At 33.7% G+C, this 25709-nt stretch overlaps 2 protein-coding genes across 3 annotated transcripts in view; one reads left to right on the forward strand and one right to left on the reverse strand.

Annotated features, from left to right (window-relative positions):
* Positions 1-11049, reverse strand: part of LOC128157678 (NUAK family SNF1-like kinase 1) — a 29251-nt gene extending 18202 nt beyond the window's left edge. The window contains exons 1-2 of the mRNA XM_052820274.1: positions 10477-11049; positions 1760-1880 (exon numbers count right to left, since the gene is read on the reverse strand). Of these exons, the coding sequence (XP_052676234.1) occupies positions 1760-1880; positions 10477-10662 (307 nt within the window). The 5' untranslated portion in view covers positions 10663-11049. The remainder of the gene's footprint in view (positions 1-1759; positions 1881-10476) is intronic.
* A 185-nt stretch (positions 11050-11234) lies between these two features.
* On the forward strand, positions 11235-24168 carry LOC128157682 (actin nucleation-promoting factor WASL-like). Of its 2 annotated transcripts, none has more exons than XM_052820279.1 (10): positions 11235-11419; positions 14059-14199; positions 18603-18689; positions 19001-19100; positions 20287-20361; positions 21231-21415; positions 21882-22059; positions 22337-22797; positions 23071-23179; positions 23757-24168. In XM_052820279.1, the coding sequence occupies exons 1-10, from the start codon at positions 11321-11323 to the stop codon at positions 23810-23812; spliced, it is 1491 nt and encodes a 496-aa protein (XP_052676239.1). In that variant the 5' UTR covers positions 11235-11320; the 3' UTR covers positions 23813-24168. The 2 variants fall into 2 exon arrangements, with proteins under 2 accessions (XP_052676239.1, XP_052676238.1); XM_052820278.1 differs by having other exon boundaries at positions 11236-11419; positions 21228-21415.
* The last annotated feature ends 1541 nt before the right edge of the window (positions 24169-25709 follow it).

A 25709-nucleotide genomic window follows, 5' to 3' on the forward strand; every position in this document is an offset into this window, starting at 1 on the left:
AAAGATACTGAACTATACATGTTGCAGGTCGAAAATCCTTTGTTGAAGTGCCGTTTTATGGGTATATCTTCATCACAAAAGAATTGTTAAAACATCCACTTGATCCTGAATTAAGTGGTTATTCTAGAACTATTGATTTCCTTAGCATAATTCTGCTATTATGATATTAATATATGCGATTTCCTGCAGGGGCTATGTGATGTTTGGAACATATTTAACCCATATTAATCATCATCCCAATTTCAGCAAAACAATTGACTTGGTAGTAATCCAATACCTGGCAATTAAAATTGATTGAAAAGTTTCACCAACCAAAGTCATGACGGTTTTAGACAGACAAATAGATTGTCCTTGATCAACATTTTAGGTTAAAAACTTTTTAAATCGAACTTTTAGTGTATAAGGATGATGTATTATATATTTGTGTGGTCTCTTTTACAAATAAATCATAAAAACTTGAAACAATTAAAATCTTTTTTTTAAGTTCGTGATCATTCCAAGATTGATTGCAGCATTCACCTCATAATAAGCGCAGATTGATCTAGCACGATTAACTTTGTAATCAACTTGCTACTGCCTCATTTAATCATTGTGGATTAATTTTTCATAATTAACGAGGATTAAACCACAGGTAGTGTAGTCAACTATAGACTGACGTCTAGCGTAAGTCCACAACTCCCGACGCCAGAGGGAAAAACCCAGAAAAAGAACCGCATAGAGTTCCGACGCTTTGTGGCCGAAGGCAATAAACAAGTGATATCATCACGGCTAATTTTAATCACTACGCAAGGCGGAATTTCCTTGGTCTTTGTGCATGACTTCATGAAGTAATGAGATGCAGGAATGCAGACAGATACGATTTTATAGTGACATACATTGCATCAATAAATTTTGTAGTAGGAATGGTAGTCTGATCTTATTGTAATTCTCTGTACTTTACCGACGTTCATCAATAGTCTGCTATTACGGAGCAATTTTTTTTTTTTCTAGAAGCTGTTGATAAAATTTAGAATTAAAATTTTTTAAAAGGAAATAAATTCCTGCCATCACTCTTCTCTATTTTTTAAACAGGCTGCTTAAATTTCCCAAGTGAAAGCTTTCCATCATTTTTATCAATAATATCAAAATCGTGTCTGTGAAATCGGAAACTTCTCATTTAAACCCATACGAGCCAAATCAACTCCTCCTCTTCGACATAAAGGGGCTTTATTACATATTGTCATACCATAAATCTGATAAGCACTGAAAAGACTTTGATGCATGGCAATTTAAACTGTCAGCCATTATGTCCAAACATGGAAATATAATGCCCAGGAACTATATGCGTCTTTTAATTGAACGAATCATTTTTCATCCAATTGAAAAATTGCATGCATTAAAGTTCTTTAATAAACTATCAGCATACATTATGAAAATCATTGGCCTCTAATTCCAAGCATTCCAGACCCTTTGATTATATAGTATATATGTCTATATCACATGCTACATGTAGCCAAGTAATTGCTTAGCACAGTATGTTTGAATAGGCCCAAACTTCAGAGTTGCGTGTCAACTTATAAAATTTACATGTATCAGCAATTTCTTTAAAACAACCCCCAAAATATCTAGACAGATATATATGAAAATCAAGAACACTGTACATCAATATTGCATGCAATATTTTTGCAATGCAATATTTGTACTGAAATGCATGATATATATCCTTACATGTATGTCTGTGACATCATAATTATTATGACCCCTGGGGTCATGACCTCACCTTCACGGACATTGATGATGTTGGGATGGTTCAGTTTGGACATGATTTTGATTTCTCTTCGGATTCGGTTGATTTCTGTTTCATCGTTAATCTTCAGCTTTTTGATGTACTTAATTGCCACCTGCAAAAAAAAAGCAGGAACATTTAAATTTTTAAAAAGTCTGAATTATTTAGAGAAAGGAAACCTTTAAGCAGCTCCTCTGCTTCAATAATCAAACAGATATTGAAAAGACTTAAAATTGGTCAGAGGGGTTAAGATTGGAGATTTTTATTAACAAATTTTATGCTTGTTACTTTCTTTGAACTTTGAAAAGTAACTAGCACAGCTTATGACAGCAACAGGGGAAAGGAATGTATGCAATTTTGTTTTATCACTCCATACTCTGGACCTCAGGGGGTCCCAGTGTAATTGACCGGTAATCTCATTATCAAAAAGTCAACAGTGAAACCTTCGCTGACCAATAACTCACGCCGCAGCTAAGAAATTCGGACCCTTTAATTTACAAACAAATAATTTTTTCACACCTGGATATGAAGGTAATTTCAGAATTTGAACTGCCTTCTGCTGGGTATCGCACCACGTGCAGATAAATTCTCTGTGGTCGGTCGAGTATTTACTAAAATTGACCCCTGCAGTGGTAGCTCTAATTGATTCCAATTTGTAACCTATTTGTACATGTATACCCTTCACAGTCTGACATGTGTCTTCTGGTGGCTGCTCGCTGCTTTTGAAGGTCGAGTTTGTCACTTTAATCTCTTTCAACAACTCCCAAGCAAACATGACGGTCCTTTGATTTTCTCCAAAGGAACCTGTCCACAGTTTGACCCATTGCTGATCTGACGTCTGCTCAACAAACAGCCTGCTGTCTCAACAACAAGCGAGATTTTGTCTGATGCAAGGAAAAACAAAATCAAGAACCTTAAAAGCTAAATTTAGACAACCATGCAGACCTTCTCCAAGCTGGTTATAAGCAACATTCGCATATTCACCAATTTAAAACATTAAGAAAAGAGAGTTGGAAATTCTATCCCTATTATAACTGTGTTTGGATTGACGTTTCATACTTGATCATCACCTATCTATCATAAATCAATCTCCTGATAACCATGAACTGAATCATAATGAGCTGTAAGCCACAGAAAGAAGACAATAGATTAAGATATAAATTGAGACTACATATACACAAATCAGCTGTCTTTGACTATATATACACAATGAGTCAGACTTGTACCATGTACTTGACATCCAATGTATTGGATTATCATAATCTGGTTATGGACTTCCTAGAATAAAGTACAGGATGGATATTTTGCGCATTTTATGTTTCTTTAGGGAATTTAAAACTTTAATCATCATCATCATCATCATCATCATCATCATCATCATCATCATCATCATCATCATCATCATCATCATTATCTACCAAAAATGAAAACATTACAGCTGATATACTAGTACAATGTATCTAAAAGTGGTCAGACATCTCGGTTATCTCACATTTCAAGATATGCATATCAGCTAAAGTATTGCAAATATGTCATCCGCCTACCCAAACATACCAAATCGAAAATAGATTATTGAAAAACCAATACCACATTTCATTCTGATGGCCAAATCATAAATCAAAGCATTTAAATGATCTGAAATGTATGACTTTTAACCACAGGAATTTGATACCTGCGACAACTTCAAAAAGATTCTACTAACACACAATTTCTAAAACAAACATTTAGTGGGCCCATTCTTTACTATATGCTATCTCAGATCACACGTGAGTCAAAAAAAAAAATATCTACAGTCAATTGTGGTATATTACTTTTTAATCAAGGTCAGATCTTGGAATGTACTCAAAGATAAAGACAAGACATGCATATAGATTATTATCAACTACCAAAAACCTTAAACCCGAAGATCATCATGGATTTACCGGTACAAAGAATGACATCACATTTAAAACTTCATATTTAACATCTAGACATATTTATATATTAATGATTTATCTTTAACATTTAGACATATTTAATATATATCAATCATACAAATTAAGGTGTTTTGTTTAGCTGCATGATATTAAATCTTGTGGGAATTTCAAAATAACAAGGAGATCTTTTTTTTTTTTTACAAAGACATTTGTTCTGCATAAAAAATATTATACTTTTTGCTTTTTTACGAAGATATATATATCTGCAATCTGTATTCGGTTCGTAATACAAAAAAAAGACTTTGATAAGGATAGATCTGATTGTTTATAAACAGAGAGACAAAAATCCCGACCTTGATTTTAAATGTTCAAGAATTTTTATTATCATAAGAATTTTATCTCCACACCAATCGCTGAGATGTCTGTGTTAATATATACTTTTATTGTTGTAAGAAAGAATCATTTTCAAACTCTTTGTGTCATCATTACATGGAACGATGAAACAGACCTTGCTACCAAACATTATTCATAACAAGCCAACCCTAACAAAGATCTAAACATGCTAAACCCAAAAACACAAGCATGTACATAAAGCCTTAGTGTTTATAAATGTATCGACTGACACCAGGTTTTTGTTTTAAGTTTGGATTTTTTTTTTGTTTCTACGGCTAAAAAGATTACGTCAATAGCTCTACTATGCCTTTGTTTCCAATTACCTGTATGACTAATTATCATTAACAACACTTCCAAGATGTGAATGTTATTATTTAAAAAAAAAAAAATCTAATTACAGCTGGGTCTTGTAATTTAATTTAATGTGTATTACTAATGTCGCAGACATTTTAACACCTTCAGGTTTAAAAGACCTGATGAATCGTGTCATGGGGACATAGACTATCTCAAAACATGGACCACGAAACGAAAAACCGCAAATATTAATGGCCAGAGCAGATCGCTATCTCCCCTCAAAAATCAAAGAGAACAAAAAAGGGACTTGGTTTCCGCCTACTACCACCTTTGGAATCCTAAATCTTACCCCCAAGGCCAGGAAGAGGCAGTTAGAGTCCTATTATTAATGATTCTGTTACCATAGAACATATTTCCTGTGTTTTTTTTAACTCCTAAAGGGTTAACATACATAGCGACTCATTTATCAAGTTTCAAAGAAATCAGATTGAAGGAAAAAAATAAGAGAAGGAAATACATGGACTGTCGGTTTTGGACACAGAAATATTTAAATTTTGCTGCGAGACTCCATATCTTTCCTTTTTTCCCTTTGAACATGATTTAGTGATTTTAATTTCTTTCTCTATGCACTTTGTCATGTGAGGGCTTTAAACGATGTTATTTAAACATTACACAAACTTGTGTTGCCAAGTGAATCATTGCAATTTGCATGCAATAGACCTTCATCCTGTTCTTTATTGAATCAAATAAGATTTGTTCATTGCCTCGATCTACACAAAAAGAAGTGTATGAGGGATTTCTAAGGCTGAAAGGGCTAAAATTGTATTTCTCTCTCCCCCTCTCTTTGTTTTTCTCTCTTTTAGCCTAAGTATATATTTTTTTTAGCTTTCAAAATTTTACTCTTTCATTACCTTAGAGCTCTCTCTCTCTCTCTCATTTGAATTAATTTTTTTCAAATCCTCTCTCTCTCTCTCTCTCTCTCTCTCTCTCTCTCTCTCTCTCTCTCTCTCTCTCTCTCTCTCTCTATTTTAGAGCGATACCAACAGAATGACCAAATTAACATTTTTATTTGTACTACATAAGGAGCTTACATAAACACAATTAGACCCGGACATCATTACATCATAGATGGATGAACCAAGGAGATTCTTTTTAAAAAAGCCATGCCCTCAGAAAAGCAGTCAAGGTGCCAAAAACTTCACACAAAGAAACAACTGTGCTCTTTAATGAAATGTTTATACAGAGTTATACCACAAATAGCTTGTCAGATTTTATCCAGTGAAAGAGTGTTAATGCCCTCCCCACTTTTCCCCCCTCTTTGGAAAAGAAAAAAAAATAGCAAGGGCTTACAACATTAAATTCATAATTTTCTTTTACCCTATAAAATCCAAAACAATTCTGATATTCTATCATATACCTGTTTTGTAAAGTAAAGCTATTCTATCAAAAATATATAGAAACTTTAAGCATGTACGTACAGATATAGGTAATAAACAAATTTTAGTGATTTAATTGATAGCCTTTAAAGTTTGTGGTTAATGTATTGACCACAAATTTTTCACAAATGAGGTATTTCTGCAAAATCATTCTCCTCTGAGGCACTACAGCTGATAGGCTTATAGAGAGAAGTTGTTATAGACAAAGGCTTATAGAGAGAAGTTGTTATAGACAAAGGCTTATAGAGAGAAGTTGTTATAGACAAAGGATAAAAAAAACAAAAACTGTCTAAGCTGATTAATCCACTCTTTCAATGCAATGCCACTTTATATAACCACAGGAATTAAACTTCTACAATCTAAGGATAATATCAGTGACCATGGGACAGTGCTTGTACTGTGGATGACCCTGCCACAATTTGGATTTCACACTTGGTTAGATAATATTGATCCGTCATCAACTCGCACATAAAAAAAACTAAAAGTATCTTTTTTTTAATTTTATTTCCGTTAAAAGGTCACTTTAAAGATAAAATGATGTAATACATAAAAATACAAAACCCCTTGATGATAATTACGATGGGAGGAATATAAAGATTTTTATGTCTTTTACGAAAGCTACCGGGTCACTCGGTTAAAATCCTGGGGACTTAATTATTGTGACAGAGGGATTTCAGCTGGTCAGACAGTACTTTGACGCTTGTGTTTTTAAGTTTTAAGCTGGATCCCATCACAGCCCTGCAGTCTACATACAAGGGGTCACTCAGAACAGAAGCCCACAAAAGGGCAAAATATGGATCTAATATTATTCTTACAGCAAAAACATACACGCTCAAATAATATCAGAATGTTAATTGTCGTGAGCAACCACACTGGTTTTTCCTTCTTACAAGCTTACTAGCTCAAGACATGAGAAAACATGATTCCTCTCAAAATTTTGTACCAACTTCATGACCTCCCTGCCTGCACTGAACATATTAATACAATATCATATCACTCATTTCCATGGTCAATAGTCGTAAGGAACCTTCAGACTTTGTTTCTTCTTCTATGACCCCGAGACATTTTTTATAACTGCACTAATATCCGATTTCTCGAAAACAAAAACCCTAAATACTCATAATCGGCCCACGATCTTGTTCTCTGTGGCTAATTATAACACTCTCTGGTCATTTTATTCTAGTTCCCATATCACCTAAATCGGCAATTGTTTTCACCCGAATACAAAAAAATAAACACCATACAAGATCACATTGAGATTGTACCCCCCAAAAATAGATTCAATTTAAAATCAATATTATATTAATTGAGAGTTGAATGTTATCTTTGAAAAAGTATGGGGAACTGAGAGAGACACTGATTTTTTCTTGTGATTAGAGTTTCCATGGGGCTCACTTTTGATCAACATGCACACAAGCATATGCATGACTGACTCAAACAAACATTTTGTGCAAATCGAAACATGCTCAGATTTGACTCAAGAGTATAAATTCCGATCAATAAATATTTCTACTGATAACAACTTCCTAGTCTAATAACACATTAAACAACAAATTATTGACATCCTATAAAGAGGTAACATATTGCTCATATCCCTCCTCCCAAAACAAGCAGTGTTTACCAGTTTCGGCTTTTTAAATTGCTTTTTATCTGGGTTCATGTATATATTACGGCAGCCGGTAATAAATGGCTGCAATTTATAGGTCTATTGTAAGCATTGTCTAAGGAATTTACAATCCATGGATCGTTTGTAACATCCTTCACTTGAGGAGAAATAATATCTGCTGAAATCAATAAACAGCTAATGGAGGGTTATCACAAAACACAATTGATCCACTTAAATATCGCAAGTGTTGTAATAAACATCTGGCAATGTCCCTTGTCAAGTATACTTCTATTACTCTACAGATAAGCTGTAACAGGGAAATATTTGTTGTGAACTTTCTTAGTACATAAATGTACTCTAATTTCTTTTACTAAAGATCTCCGAAAAATTTCAACATATGACTTGCGACAATCTCAATATCGCCTCCCAAAGAAAAGGTCTGGTCACCTTTCAAAAACACAATTAAAATTTTCGTCAAATGTATAAATCATGAAATATCATAAATAATATATCTTAATATGTAATATCATAAGAAGTGTACAAGCCTATCAAAGTTCACGACCATTACTTATATGTCATACACAGGGAAAGATCAATGTCTTAATCTTTGTATAAATTACGGCAAAACTATGTTAAACACGTGGGGATGTGTAGTTTTTCTTGCTAACTGACAAATATGATAATTATATACAGCTATAAACAGTCAGCAATCGCCGTCTTGTCAGGTGACGAGAAATGACCACGGCCTTCTACTCTCGGAGTGACTGCTTGATTGTCGTTAAAGACAACAAAACCACGAATTATCATATGGCTTATCGGCTTATGGTAGTCCTCTACAGCAGTGATGCATCACTTCCGCAGGGACTTTATAGTTCTGATGCAAGACACATTAATACAAAGAAAAGATTCTAAATTAGGAAAAGGTATCTTGTATGCTTGCAATCACTTTGGATATATCTGTCACAATGGTGCATTGATCATTTCTGTAGTGACCTTACAGCTCTGATGCAAGGTCCTGCATATTACAAAGAAAAGATTCTAAATTAAGAAGATCTTCTTGTACGTTCGCTATCACTTTAGATTTCTGTCACCTTGTCTAATGGTGTTGAATTAAACTGTTATAAACGTTTGACACATATACCTTGACTTGAACACTGTAGATTGACAGCTAGCTGTCAGATATAAAATAGAATTGATAAAAAAAGAGTGAAGTCCTAATTAAAGCATGTCATTTTCATTGTTTTAGATTTTTTTCTTTACTGTAAATCAATCAATTTGGCATTTTACAATTTTTTATGAATATTACACACAGCCAATGTTCTTTTGCTTGGGAATACAGATTTTTTCTAAAAATTACATCAGCTTTCACGATTATTTCACTACGTTTTTAATATTTTTGATTTTAATCTATTGAAGTTAGAAAATGCATCAAATTTTCATATAAAACCTTCTTCTAAACCTATTGATATATGATTCTCTCATATCAAAATTTTATTCACTGAAGTTCATATCAGAGGGCTGATGAAATAAATACAAGTCACTAGGCTTAATGTCATTAATATTTATATCATAAACTGATTTTAATATCAATTTGGTATGTATTCTATGAAGTTATGAATTCACAACATCTGTATCTGAATTTTTAAAAAAGTCAAAAACCAGTATCAGCTATAATGTTAGTTGAAAGTCCCTTGTTGAAATCCTAGTACCTAGTACACATTGCACTGTAATATTTGTTCTACTGTCATATTTGTCTTTTCTTTGCACAAGGTCAAAGACTTCAATTGATTAACTGCAAAGCACAATGCTTTTCTGCAGTCTGGCTTAAAATCAATAGACAATCGACATGCACCCCAGCTTGCGAACAGTCACAAATGGAATTGGAATGTTCGCTATGCAATATTTTAACAATCATTTCTTCAATACAGCTGTACTCTGAGAAGGATCAAATCATGAACCAAGATAATAGTTATGTCATTTCAGCTTTTTTTTTTATAAGCAAACACTGAATCTCCCTATAATTTTATTGAAACCAAGACTTGAAGTTTATGTGGCAATTACCAATAGTTCCCAAGGAAGAAAAACAGGCAGTTGGTTGAAATCAATTTAAGGATTAATTGAAAATTTTCTAAATGACTGTTTGCCAATATTTTAGTTATATACCATATATTAATTTGCTTGGCAATTTCACATTTCGGGCATTCCATCAATCATATTAGTGAGAAGTCAATTTATTAAAACTTTCTTGGCACTAAATCATGTCTACCATTGTGAAATTTTTAAAAGCACAACATGACAAGATTAGAACCCTTCGTTCATTCTCCTCTCGAAGGTAACAACATTATAAATGACCTTAATATATTCCAGAAAGAGAAATGGTTCAATTTCTTCCTGACACGGGCTGTATGGCTAGAGAGTTCTGAGAAAGGGAACATTTACTCTTTTTGATAAGCGCTACCTGATCCATCTATTCCAAGACCATTCTATGTTATCACATTTACCTGTTTTACTATATATTCAGTGTACAAAGAATTTTTTTATTCGTTCTGATAAATGGGTACACGAAGTGAATAAATTATCTCCGTCAAATAGGTTGGAAGTCATTCGTTTCTTTTTCTTCGAAAAAGGATGTCTGCATTTTTAATTGATCTATTTAAACAATAGCAAACCTTATGACATCACCTAATAATTAATACAATAGGACTGATTTTGGTAAAAAAAAAATCAAAAAATAAGAGGACCTGATAACCTGTCCAGGGTTGTCTCCAAGACCCGGGAGGCGGGGATTTTCCCCGCCTAAAGTGACGTGATTACCCGGCTATTATTGCACTTCAAAAACAATCTAGCTATAAGGAAGACCTCCAGATCCCCTTCTACTTTTTTATTTCTCCCTTCTACTTCAATTTTTAGAGACAACCCTGCCTGTCACTCCAGATTGTCACAGAATAACCTGACAATACAGCAAAGTAAGCTATTTCGTCAATATGCAATTATTGCTTTGTAATGGGGATTCCACCGTCACTTGAACAAATTATGATACTATTTGATAAAGATGCTGTCACCTACCAACTCTCCCGTCGTCTTTTCCTTGGCCAGCTTCACTTTCCCATAGGACCCCTCGCCTAGCGTTTTCAACAGCTCGAATCGACTCTTCAGGTTGTGGCGATGGGAGTAGAGGATGGGTTTCGGCCCCTCCCCAGAGCCACCCTCAGAACCCATGTCCAAGTCAGCTTCACACATTCGTGCTGGCATCGCAATTCTTTTGCCAAACCATTCAATTCTTTGATATCACTAACGTATTGATTAACAATCAAGTAAAAAAATCCATTTATGTCTGTAACATATCACTTTCTGAGGACTCGTCGGTCAGAATCAATCGATGACAATAACCATTATAACTGTCACATGTTATATATCTATCTAAGACACGATGGTTTCCAATGTCCCATATATAAAGTTCCGTGCTTCCTCTATCCAAACCTATCGTAAACTGAAGTAACCCAGTCATTCGTTAAAGCACACGACAAAGCTAAGATTAACTATAACCAGACCGAAAGTAGGCGGAGTTTCAAACGAACATAATGACTCAGTTAGCGTCTGTCAAATCGACTCGTTCCGCTTCTTTTGTTTCCAGCACCTGTACATTCTACTTTCGGTTTGTGATATTCATCCGCTTGACTGTTTCACAATATAAATGAATCATAACCTAATTGATACACATTGATATAAAATTAAAACAAGCCGACTTATAAATATTTAGTGTGAAATTTCCTTCTATTTAAAGGAATTATTTTGCAAAAAAATATAGAACTACTTCTTGTGTCGTAGTACGTTAAAAGTCTGGCTTCCGGCTTACTTGCTTCCTGTGAAAGAAACATCCCCCTTTTTTGATAAATTTACTCAAAAAAACATGTCTGGATCGAAGCAGAGACAGAAGAACGCCCCTTCGCTGCTTTTAAGAGATGATGAGAATGAGTCTCTGTTTGCTCTGCTAGGCAGAGGATGCATGGTAAGACTGTATAATTGAGAAGAACTGTCAAATCTGCTTGTGGGAGACTTCCTGGTTATGGAAAATTGAATGAACAAAAATAATATCAGCCTATACCTATTTGATGTGGTTATTATCCCTGAAGAAGGGTTGATTTAATGCATTTAAGTAAATGTAATTCAAATTAAATTGATAATTTGTATTAAAATTAATTGTGTAGTTACAGACATATGTATATATATATACACATTCACATATTGCAGTCATGTATTTATCTATCACCGTCTATCCTTATCAGTGTCTATATAGAGCTAAGATCCTGGTTCATATATGTCTCATTTAGTACTGACCTTGACTAAGTGATAGTTGGTTGATAAAACAACTCTCCATCCCATTCAAAATTCAGTGTACCATCGTTCATTATTTTAATTTGCCATTACATGTACTACGCTCAGTCATAGATTACCGTTTCCTTCACTCTTGACTTTTTTCACAAAAATGCACATACCAGTGAAAGAAGTTTGTCTAATTGAAACTGATTTATATGGAAACATTTCAATCTTTTTTCGACATGTATTCTAGAAATCGACAAGAATCAACACAACTTAATATTAGGAAAATTTGTCAAAGAATTCCTTTTTCCATTCAGAGAAGTATTCAGAATACCTTAAAAAAAATTCAACTTTTCATCCAGGTTCTTTTATTTGGTTGTAATTATTAATTTTAGCTCTGTGTCCTTTATCTTGACAAGATAGAGGGGCCATTTCAAAATCAAATCTTGGTATTTTTTCCTTCAAAAGAAAGAATGTTATTTAAATTCTAAGGTAAATGTGAATATCATGAAATAATTTAGGAATATGTGTCGCATAAACATCTTAGGACAGAGTACATCATGTACAGTAAATGGTTTTGCAATACATATGACAATATCTGAACATGAATCATATAATAATTAATATACTCAGTCTGGCTCTGACAGTCTGTGTGAAGAAGCAAATGTGCATATCATACAACAATGTATGTCAGTTAGTGTGACGAGTGTTCGATCTAATTCTGCTAATTTCATATTCAAAAAATCAAATTAGATAAAACTTTATGTAGTGCACTCGTGCAAGCAAATCTAAGACATTTGAAATTTGTTTATTATCACAGCAGTAGAACTGTATAGATGAAAAACTAATAATTTGTTGGATACAAATAGAGAAAGATTGAACCATTTTTAGTGTTCATGTCAACACATGCTTCAAACTCTGTATAAAATAATGCAATATCTGTTAGAAAAATACCAGAGGGCATAATTCAAAAATCTAACTAAAAGATGACTTTGCATTTTACAGAGAACAAAGCAAAATTGAAGCAACATGAATTTAGACACTTTCGTGCGGTAATTGTAGGAACCTATCAATCGAGTTTTAACACAGGAAACCTGTTCTTTATAACGTTACTATTGGGCTTTGATATCCACAAAGTGTGTTTCCTGCAGCACAATGACAAAGGTGTGATATACCTTTGTCTCTGTTTGATATTAAGTTCCCTCCAGTCGTTTGTGATATGGGTTTTTGTGGTCACAGAAGGTTGCCTAGTCTGTGTAGTGTTTCCCTTTAATTAGAGTGTAATAATTAATAATGTTTTGCTCCCTTATCTGATAATTTAAATTTTGTGACATTTATGTAATGTGTAGCTAATTATCTCTCTTAAGGTGGTATGAGACTGATTGAGACATCTGTTAATATTAATGTGGATTAAAGTATTGTAACATTAAAATTAGAATACTTTCACCAGTTTTGAATTTTCAAATTTTACACTGTTTAACCAAAAAACAGCTTTTGAAAATTTTGGGAGAGGTAAAAAAAATGTAAAACCCACAGAGGGATTCAAACTCTAACTTACAGATTTGTAGTAAACCCTCTAACCCACTGCGATACACTGTTAGGTGACAATTTTGAGAAAGAAACTACTTATATAATTAGACTTCATTTTATTGTAAGTTAATTTGATTAATAATACGTTACAACATGGAGGTGTCCAATACCACCTTAAATTGAAGTGAGACTCTCTCTCTCTCCCTCGCTCGCTCGCTCTCTCTCTCTCTCTCTCTCTCTCTCTCTCTCATTAATTTAACTTAATTAAGCAGGTAAATCATAGAACTAAGCTACTAAAACAGCTAAATGATTGTTTTTGTTTACATTATGTATTTATTAGAAGGGAAAGCTGTCCCTACCAGTTATTGAACGTAAGGGAGATAACTCTGATTAAAAATTGTGAGGATTTTTGTAAGTGTTTCCCATTACTGACCATTAGTATACATGTGAGATGTTCACTAAGGTTAAGAGCAATGTTGATCATGTTAGACTATGTAATTGTTTATTACATTACAGACCCTGGCTACATTAGTTATCCATTACATTACTGTAACAGACCCTGGCTACATTAGTAAATATTCTTTCAAATTGCGTTCCAGACCCAGGCTACATTTAGCTATTTATCTATTTATTGCATTTCAGACCCTGGCTATTTATCTATTTATTTCATTTTAGACTGACTACTTTAGCTATTTATCTATTTATTGCATTTCAGACCCTGGCTATTTATCTATTTATTTCATTATTTCATTTTAGACTCTAACTACTTTAGCTATTTATCTGTTTATTGCACTTCAGACCCTGGCTACAGGTGTAATACAGTTATACCTGGCTGAGGCTCCCATGAGACAGCGATGGGGTAAGAGGGTGACCGGGATTGCATGCTTCATCAAGGACAACCCCAAAAGGTCATACTTCATCCGCGTCTATGACCTTAAGGTAAGGTTCAGAGTCATGGTCAGAAATAGATTTGCTATATATATGCTCTGGTAAAAATGAATGCATTAGCTGCCCCCACCTTTGAAAATTGGTTCTTTTGTAACCCCCTATGTGTGTTTAAGAAAAATCTTGCTTCAAATTAATAATGAAAAGTCTATGAGTCTTGAATTTTTTTTCATCAAAGAGTTAAAGAGGGCAAACTAATTTTTGAATGTGGCCTTGCTTCTTGTGATGAAGGTGAGAATGAAGGTTATCTTGTGGTTAAAAACAATGCATATATTCATGACCAAGACTGAGGTTTGATTTCAGACAGAGGTCATATTTTAAAATGTTGATTTATGCTATTAAAAAAAATATATGTTCTGCAAATTCTTAGTGTAGGGCTACTAAAAACAGACAACTGTGGCAATAGTTGTTGTTTTCCCTACAAAAAACGTGTACTTTATTTGTTCATCTGGCTGGAATATGAGAACAGGTAGTATTGTTATGGTCAGAAATAGCTGGTCATATGCCCCAATGGCGACATCTTTTTTCATAAGGATAAAATTTTTTTTATCCACATTCATCTGCTGACTTAAAGAATAGAATCAAGTCTGTGGTCAAAAAGTAGTGTTGAGATTGTTCCAGTGAAGGTCTCTCTTCATCTTAGTGGGTGACCTGAGGGTGAGTCTCGGAGTTGTAATCAGCAATAGTTTGGTTGTATGTTCCAGTGTCTACTACGCAGTAACAGTAGGTAAACATGTTAGGAAGGGGCTCCAGACCAGTCAAGGACAGAGGAAAGAAAATGTGAATTTATGGCTGAAAAAGTCAGTGCACCTGACTTCAACATAGAAAATTTGTATATATAGTATTTGTGTCTTTAAGATACATATGTAATAGAATCTTGCTATATATTTTTAATTACTCAAAAAGATAATTACATTTTTTACGATCATTTTTATTCTTGGAGACAATTTGGTTTCTTTTTTACTATTGTTCATTAATTGACAAAGCATTTTTTGGTGTGCGCCTTTCTGCGCCATATTTCATTTTCCCCCTTCATTATTCCTTGAAGCATTTATGATAACCGATATATGCATTTCTGAGTAAAAAAGTTCACCGTCTTTTGATGTGCAAACCGAAAAAAAAATGTAAATTTTGCATAAGTTTCTTAGCAACAAGAGTATTTTGTTAAGACCTTCATCATTTCTCCTTTGATAACAAAACCTTGTGGAAAGAGTCTTAATAGCCAAAACATTCTACATTATTGTTAAAAAAACACAACAACACTTCATGTTGGACTTCATGAATACCAATCTTGCCAGACAGCAGACCCTAGTCTCAGAACTGTAATTGTAACCTTTGAACAGGGGCTCTTAGTTCACGTTTATCATTGAGCCATCACCCTAGAATGGAGGTGCAAGTCTACCCATGACCCCCTTCTCAGCTGGAAACCCTTGCTATCGGTATTTGCACAAGGGGGGTAAAAGCTTTTTGGTAAAAACAGACAAATTACCCAACTCCTACGTTGCCATAACACTGCCGTTCAAAGCGACCAATGGCAGGTCTTCTGGGCTCGGGGTTTTCACTTCCTTGTTGGTCTCATGTTGTATATTTCATTTTAATTTGTCTGCCGAGTCCCAAAATATGCACATCTGTGTTAGCTGTTGCTTTGGAATGAAAATTAAACTGTGATTTCCTTAATAAGGAATTGACATTCATAAGAATGATAGTGTATTTTGAGGAGACATAATATCATTTTGATGTTGTAGCAATTTCTTTTACAACGTTTCATTTTTGGATGAACATGCATATTATTGCATATCTGTCATTTGTCCCTTTTTTTATTAATTGAACAGAATTTGCTCTAACTTATAGACAATGAAGCTACCGATAGTGGTAATTACGGTTTTATGTTTCTGTCAAAATTCCCCCAAAATCATTTGTCTGTAAAACATTAGAATCTAAATTTGAATTTCAATATGTAAAAAAAGAAGATTCCCCTATTTCCTTTAACCTTTTAATAAAAAATGTAAATGTAATCTGATTAGTTAGCTTTGAAAACAAGGGCATCCCTGTAATTATCTGAAACAGGTCATTTAGTTCAGTACATGTTTGAAAATGTGTTTGGTTTTTTTTTCCTTTACAATTCCAAAGCATTCCCCTAAATTTGTTTAATTTATGAATTATATATTCTATAAAACCTTTTGACCTTTTTTCTCATTGTTAGTGAATTGCCAATAACCATAGGCTACTTTTTTGGTTAAATCATTTTTTATTAAGAAAATTACTAATTATAGAGACAATTCATCAAAAGTGACCCGTTGGGAAAAACGCAAATAGATGAAGCATCAACATAGTAAATGATTGTTTAGTAAGCTGCTCGTCCGTCATTTTAACATGTATACGGTGGTCCCGTGATACGTACATGTCCTGTGGTTTAGCCAGAGTCACAAGAAGTCGCAATTAAAAAACCATTTTCATGATGATAGTTTGACACAGGGTTAATGCCAAACTATTTCGCTTATCCAACTAATGTTCATTTAGCTAGCGGCTCTTCTTGAGAGATGAAATTTGGAGATACATGTAATTCTATGACATTTTGAGAGCAAAATTATTAGAGTTGAAAAAAAAAGATGTTAGTTTTTTGGTACTCCAACAAATTGTAGAAATGGTATAAAGACAACTTTGTAATGATAGACCATTTGATAAAATATCTAATAACAAACACTATATCAGTCCCATTTCCAAAGTGATTAATTACGGATAACTTGATATGTACTAAAAAGACACTCTTCATAGTTCTTAATTAATTGTGAATTGTAATTGCTAGTACTGGTAATTATTGAAATTTACCTGCTCCTTAAATTTTGACATTTTGTGATTATGCAAATTTTATTAAAAGATGTGGCAAACGAGCAATATTGATAAAAACATTTTATTTAAATGATTGTGTTGTAAAGATACGTGAGAATATATAGACCTTGGCATTGAGTTTCATGTTTCCACAGTTTTCCTGACTATGGCTTTGTTTAACATTGCCCAGTAATTACTTTCATGTTCAGAACTGCACACTAAGAGCACCTTTGGAGATGTTCTCAGTGCAGATAGAGGGTCACTAGGGCATAGGACCATTGTCTTATCTGCATCACAACAGTAAAGCCTTGCCCATTAACAAATGGTTAACAAGTGTTTGTCGCAGCCAGAAGAACCAGTTTAAACCCACTCAAAACAAGGGGAGATGATTCAGTGACCTTTTTGCACTCATCAACAGCAAGAGGAGCCCCTGAAGCAAAAGTGGAAGATGTCATCTGATTTTACTTTTGAAACAAAGGAATAATGGATGTTTGTGAACAGTGTCTTTGTCAACGAACATTCAGATTTCTTAATATGAGAGTTGTTAAAATCGCTACATTATTATGTTATTCCTTTGAAGTAAGTTTGAAGATACAGGCGTAGCGGTGTAATATTTCTCGGTGATTTGTAGTCGTTATGGTTTCCGGTATCGGTGATTCATGATTTCAATTGATCTGTTTCGATTTTGATATAATTTGATGAAATTGATGTAGACATGTCATAAAATGGTTTCTGTCACATGTCTTTGTTTGTTCCAATTTGTGTCAATGACCGAAGAGCAATATACTTTTAACCAAAAGTGCGTATTTAAGGTACACAATACCTGGCTATGTAATAAAATTACAAAGTATAAGCTTTAATTTTCTTTTTTTGATCCTGAACCTGTTCTAATTTTTTTGTTGCAGCCTTATCTTACTATGTGTAAGTTATATAATTAATGAAGTCCCCTGATAGTTCACCGATTCCTCTTTCTTCTTCCATTTCTTCTCTACCTGAAAATCACTGCACTTAATTTCTATAAAGTTGACTTTGTTCAAATTTAAACCCGACATTGAATTTTTTCATGCATAAACATATTTTCTTATTACAGTGATGTATACCTCTATTTTCAATGTCAACCCTAACAATGCATTTTTAAGACAGTCATGCAAATACCATAGATACACAAGATCAAATATGAAAATTCAGTAGTACTGTCATAGTTTTATGCATTTCAATTGAATTTAATATAATTTTATAAAAGCAATAAGAAATTAATCCAAGTAGCCAAACGTACTGTAAACTGAAAATTTTTGCATTGGGGAAATTTTTCGGGAAGTTTACATTGAATACTGATAAGTTTTACCAATATTTATATTCACAATATTCACTTCATGATGTATGCAAGATTTTGAGACTCTTCCACTGCTGCCAAATAACTTATTATATGATTTTTTTATTTATATATGGAAATCTCAAACGTCAACAGGTGCATGACATATAGATGTATTAGCATCATACCAAATGTGGACAGGAAAAAAAGACGATAAGTATATTTATGCTATAGAACAGCTCATTTTTTTTTTCAGTCAAGACAGTGTGTATGGGAACAGGAGATTTACAACCAGTTTCGATACAAGTCACCTCGAGACTATTTCCATACTTTTGAAGCTGAGGTACGTTATTAAAAACATTTCCAAAATTTCTCGAGAGGTTAGTGAAAATTTGAAAATTAAGTAATTCCACATCGTTCAAATAATTTATTTGAGTCAGTGTTAAATAACTTTAGAACATTCATGCAATATGGTTAATATAATTACCTTGTACTTTTGTTACTTGATTTATTTGCTTGCTTTTTTTATCACCAGCTGCAAGTAGAAAAAATATGCAGAAAATTTCAAATAGATATTGTTAAGATGAGTCCTAAGATAGAAAAAATGTCTTTTGTGATGAATAGATTTAATATATTTTCAATTCTATGTTGCAGACTGCCCAAGCGGGATTGAATTTTGCCAGTGAAGATGAGGCTGCCAAGTTCAAGACCAGCGTGGAGCAGAAGTTACTGGAGAGACACAAGAGACGTATGGGTAAGATAACAGGAAGGGGGACATGGGTTGCTTGAGAGCAATATATCATACAATATACTATGGAATCATGAGAAAATTTCCATATTTTAACATAAAATTAATATCCTAAGTGAATTATGAAACTCAATCTTTATTTATTAAACTAACACGTAATCAACAAAATAACATCCCAATGAAACTTTTAAAAATTTGGCCAATTTGCTCAGGAATTTATTTGATTCGACATAATACACATGCACTGGAATTTTACATATTAATTATTCACATTCCTAATATTTGAGACATTAAGAGAAATTCAATCCATTTCTTTGAACTGTAAAATTGGCTACAATGCAAGTGGCTTACATGTACATTATTATTGCATCGATTTTGCAGCAGGTGTTTCAAACTCTAAATAACATTTTCAAAAGTCAAAAGCACTCCAGGAAAAATGCACATACCAAATGAAAAAAAAATTGGGTAAAAATTTTGAAATGGCATTTTGATATGAAAAATGACTCAATGTTTACTACAATATATACTATACTTATAACGTGTCAATGGAATTAAGAATTTTCCTAATCTGTGAAAAAATAAAGCATAAAATGTGGGTGAAAAATTTCTCAGGTGCTGCCGCATCAGGTTAAGGGGCCTCACTACACCTTGAAATAGTTTCTCAAATCAGCAGAAAATTACTTGATTATGATAGATAGCATGATGGATAAGAAGTAAATGTGTCAAATGGGCAAAAAAAATGTGCAATTTTAGAGAAAAAAAAAATGAAATTTTCAAAAATTTCATTTAGTAAACATGAACAAAACCCCCTGGCGGATTCCAACTCATGACATGTGGTTCACAAGCCTGATACGTTAACCACTGAGCTATTACGATAAACATATGAATCAATTGATACAAACAGTTGAACAAAACATTTAAATAACCATCTTGTGACGTAGTGTCTTAAAAAGTATATGTGTCGGTGTAGTGAAGTACCTTAAAAGCTTTCACATTGTCTTAATTTATTGCCATAATTATAAGAAAAGGGAAATACTGGTAACTCATTTTCTTTATTTTGAAATAGAAAATGATGTCATTCTCCTGTTCAAATCTTGCAATAAAACAATAAATGCTATCCTGCTGCTTTATATTTTGGCTTAATATACACACATATAAACTGCAGTTGTAACAAGAGAGATAACTTTTGTAGAGAAGAGGAACCAACAGAAGTCGCAGAACATTCCGAGCACCCAGGCTAGGCAGGCCCAGGTCAACATTGCTCCTGGTATGAACTCTCTTGTCATTCACAATCTACACCTATGACCGCTATTGCTTTATCTAGAAACATATAAAACAGTGTATTTACATTTTCCAGTGTCTTTGCCTGTGATAACACTACGTATCGATTTTGTACTATAAAACCCATAACCTCAAATGACGCCAAATTGAGGCGCCAGCGGGGTTTGCTTTTATATATTTAGATATTTAATCGTACAATGGCACAAAATAATATAAATATAAGTAATAAGGAATCATTCTTTGAATATTATGAGGTGATCATTTCAGTCGCTGTGTGATCAAATCTATCATAAAGCTCCTCGGGCTTTATTGGATTTGATCACGCCCCGACGAATATTATCACCTCATAATACTCGAAGAATGATTCCTTATTCCTTATATAAATATACGTCCCTGCTTTATCAGTAGATCTTTCCTTTTTTTTTTTTGCATAGTTAATTTTTTTTGTTTGAACTGTACACATTTTTTGACTCGCCACATACTAGTAATTTTGAGAAATTTGCTAAAGGATTTTTATTTATCTTATACCCACAAATCAAAGTTATAGATAGAAACTCTAAAACAATGTAAAATTTAAGTATATAAAAATAAACTATCAAAGTGATGTTAAATTGTGGACAGGATCTTCTAATTTTTAAAAAGTTGATGCTTTAATTGTAGCAAACATTTGGGTTCAATATTTTGAATTAGTACACACTTTTAAAAATAAGATAAAGTAAGACATATAATGTATCCTATCAAACATAGACTTTGCCTTAAAGATTTTATGAATCTTAATATATTGATTTTGTGGAACTAATTTACTTCTAAGGTGAACACCCAATTTAACATTATTATAAATTTCTTGTAAAGTAGAGCAACCTACTCCAGCTGCTCAGCCAATCAGCAGTATCAACATTTCGACCGGAAGTAACACCGTGAAGGAATCAAAGAAAAACAAGAAAGACAAGAAGAAGAAACTGACCAAGGAGGACATCGGGACTCCCTCCAACTTCCGTCACGTCAATCATGTGGGCTGGGATCCAGAAAAAGGATTTGAGGTGGGAACTGGGTGGATTTTTGTACTTATTTGTAAATATTAACTTCGAGACCAATTGAGATTACTTTTTAGCTGTTTGATAAAATAATCTTTGACGATTTTTCTCTAGATGGGAAAGCTAACTTACTTATTGTTAGTGTTGATAAATCAGATAGTGTTATGAACCATATGAATCCTTGATTACTTCCAGTAACTATTTACTGTAGATTCCTATTTTTACGTGTGTACTTAATTTTGCAATTCAACCGTTTAGCATCAAATCGTGAGATTAGAATATAAAATCATGAACGCCATATCTGTATCATAATTCATTCAGTTTACATCTGTCATAAAAATAAAAGAGAGATTTTAAAATATGCAAGATGTGCTTCTCTTGATTTAACATGGATATTAACTCCTTGCGTTTAATTAGGTAAATCTACAGTAAAAATTATACATTAACCTAGGATATGCTGTTTTTCCTGTAGATGGAGAAACTAGATGATGACATGAAGAATCTGTTCTACTCTGTCGGAATCAGTGACAACGATCAGGTGGACAAGGAAACCATCGACTTTATCTACGATTTTGTGGAGAAGAATGGCGGGATTGAACAAGTGAAGAAAGAAATGATGATCCGGCCTCCCCCTCCCCCACCGCCCTCAGGTAAATGTCGGGTGTCTCAGAAATCTTTTTTATATCTAAAAGATTTTACCAGTTATTACTTTTTCTCTCCCACAACAAAAGATAATGGTTTTCAGATATTGTTCAGTTATAGATATATAAATATTTATGTCATCTACTTCAAAAAGTGTTATCATATATGTAAATATATACTGTACTTACGTGGTTATTGTGCTAAAAATGTATTTTCATATTCCAAAAAAAAAAAAGAAACAAAGAAAAAAGTCAAAAGTGATAACAATATGATTTTTTTTTTCAGCTCAACCTCCACCGCCCCCATCAAGCCAACAACACAGGCCACCCCCTGGGCCCCCATCTATGCCCCCTAGGGGCCCACCCCCACCTCCTGCTAGACAACAGGCTCCCCCACCAACGAGGCCCATGAAGACCAGTATGGGGGCTCCCCCTCCCCCTCAGAGGGAGAGACAGCTCCCTCCCACCCCACCATTCAAAGGTCCTTCTAGCCCCCCACCACCTCCAGTGGGTGTCCCTAATGCACCACCCCCACCCCCGGCCCCAGCACCCCCTCCTCCTCCCCCTGCCCCGGGGGCTCCACCTCCACCCCCCATGGGAGGAGGGGCCGGTAGGGGAGCTCTGTTGGAGTCCATTAGGGATGGGACCAGTCTGAAGAAGAGCACTCCCAATGAGAGCAGAAGTTCCGGGGGAGACGCCAGAGACAACCTGTTGAATGCCATCAAGCAGGGGAAGAATCTGAAACATGTGAGTTCTTAGAATTTTATAATTAGCTTGTTATAAGTAGTTCATGTTTGTCAAGCATTGCAATGTTCAATCTACTCATATGTATTTTGCATGCTTCTTTCAAATGTTCATAATTCTTTACATTTGATTTTTAAGACTTTCCTATAGCGGCTATTATTAAAATTTGCCCATGCAGTGTTCACTTTTGTGTCAATCTTTTAAATTTATAAATACAGGGCATGAGATTGAGAATTCAAAACTTAATTTAAAGAAAACTTTTTTTTTTTTGCACAGGTTGAGCACCAGGCCGATTCTCGCCCAGCAGTGGTGGAGGAACAAGGGGGAATTGTGGGAGCTCTGGCCAAGGCCTTGGCTAGTCGCAGCGCCCAGATCCAGGGCTCGGGTAAATCCGTCCCTAAAAAAATGTCTGTTTGGATTACCGCCTGGGAATTTCTTGACCCAGGAGGGAGGGAGGGATTTTTATTTTTTTACATTTTTTTTAAGTTAAACTTATCAAATATTGGTAAAAAAAAAAATAAAATAAAAATTTCCATAGAAGAAGTCCTTTATGTTGTTGCTAATAAAGTTTTATCAGCTGGGTACTTCAATGAGGCGGGAGTTGATTCCAAACAAACAGCAATTTTATTTTGGCCTAAGTTCAGTAATGAGTACCTACTATGTTAGAGATCACTGATACCATTGTGCATAATATGTGTCTATTTTAAAATCATGATTAATCTTTCCCAAAAATTCCTAAAATATTCTTACTGCCAAAAAACCTTCCATTCTATCAAAATTGTTACTGATTTTTTATCTTCTTTTTTTTTTTAATCAAAATAATGTAAAGTTTTTTCATATCTATGTAAATGTGTACCATATTTCACAACATATATTGATATTGGTTTTTAAAGAAGGTGTCAAGAAATTAAAGAAGTTAAATTTAGTCATTAAATGATAATTATTGGCTCTTTGTTTTGCAGACAACGATTCTGATGAATCGGACATCGACGATGATGATGATGAATGGGACGATTAAATCAGTTACAGAAGAGGATGCGGAATATTATTATTGACTTCTACATGTATATTCTAGTTATGCTACTGTACTGAACTAATAGATGGTGGAGCTTTCTTTACTTGATATGGCAATAATTGCATATTTGTTAAATTCTCAACCTGCATGTGCAGTTGGAACTGTTAATCACTTATTCAAATATTCCAGATTACAGTGATCAATATAAAATATTTATTAATGGAATATATAAATTTATTTTCTGCTCTTTTTAATATGCTTGATTTATCCTATTTATTGTTATGTTATTTTTGGAAAGTTATTATACACTTTTTTCTTTTTCTGTAATGCCTATTCCCGAATAAATCTAATGAATTGATGGAATTTTTTTGCCTTCAATTTTTATAAACAGAGTGACCAGTCTATGATGAGTTTTTCCTTATCTTGTTATTAACAAGAGAAAAGCTGTCAATGTGACAGCAAACCAGGCTTTCTTTTGTGTGAACAGTATCCATCATCTATTTGTCAACCCTCAATTGATGAACACTACCAATCACAAGAAATGGGGTACTCTATATGCAATTCTTTGCCCAAATAATGACTAAGTTCAACAGCTGGTATTTTTTTTCCAAAATTATCAGAAATCAAAACCCTAGCAATATGCACACCTCTGATATATGTCCAATTGATCTGCTAAAGAACAATTTCCTATCTTAAACTGTAGGAGGAGGTATCTGTACAATAATGGTACCCTTTTGGCAGCCGCCCGCTTGCCATTTTCACACGATTAACCCGATTTTTCCTTTAGAAAACCCGGTTAAAAATACATAATTTTATTCACCACTCACCAGGTAAGCTATGTTCCAATGATATGTTATTTTATAAATCAAACTAAAAAGAAAATAAACAAAGAATTACAAAGCATTCAGTTTGATGTGGATTTATAGGAATTGATTTCTCAACAAGATTTTATTATCCCGGTTTTCTCTCCTTCTCATGATTTGATTTTACAATATTTCAAGTTGCCACACCTCTTCATTTTCTTTAATTTTATTATTACCCATATCTGTGATTTTGCTCCCATAATTAAATTAATATACCAGGTACCAGGGATTGTTCTTGTATTTTATCAATTTATTATTTGACAAAATTACGTGCAAGTCTACATTGTATGACACATTGCATCTAATGGTACATACAATTAAAATATAAATGGAGCTTGTAATTCAATAAGTTACAAGAAAATAATTTTTTTCAACATTGTGCACCAGTGGATGTTACAGGTAACTTAAGGTGGTATGGGACACTTCCATGTTGTGACGTATTGTTTATCGAAGTAAACAATAAAACCAAGTGTTATTAACTAAGTAGTTTCTTTCCCAATGTTGTCATCTACCAGCTTAGCCCAGTGGGTTAGACTCTTGCTACAAATCTGTAAGTCATGAGTTTGAATCCTGCTGGGGGTTTTTACAATTGCTACCACTCCAAATATTTTTAAAAGCTATTTTTTTGTTAAATATTGTAAGATTTGAAAATTCTAAACTGGTGAAAGTATTTCAATTATGTTCTTCAATTCACATTAATATCGACAGATGTCCAAACATACCACCTTATGTAATTTGTAAATCTGTCCAATATGAATTTTAATAGCTGCACTAATCTATTCTGTAGATAGTTTCAATTTGAATCAAGATCTCTTTTTTACTATAGGCAGATTGATGATAATAACATGTACTTAGCATCAGTTGGCAAAGACATTTCATTTTTAACACACACCATTCTTGCAACAAATTTTCAAGACTAAGTATTTAATGCAATCTGTACAAGTTGATCAAGCATAGCCCACAATCATGCTTGTTTTGTCCAAATGGCAATAATTGATGCCCGACGTCTCTATGGAAATGGCAGTTGTAAACTACTT

The sequence above is a fragment of the Crassostrea angulata genome, chromosome 8 (assembly GCF_025612915.1).
Source record: "Crassostrea angulata isolate pt1a10 chromosome 8, ASM2561291v2, whole genome shotgun sequence".
NCBI lineage: Eukaryota > Metazoa > Mollusca > Bivalvia > Ostreida > Ostreidae > Magallana > Magallana angulata.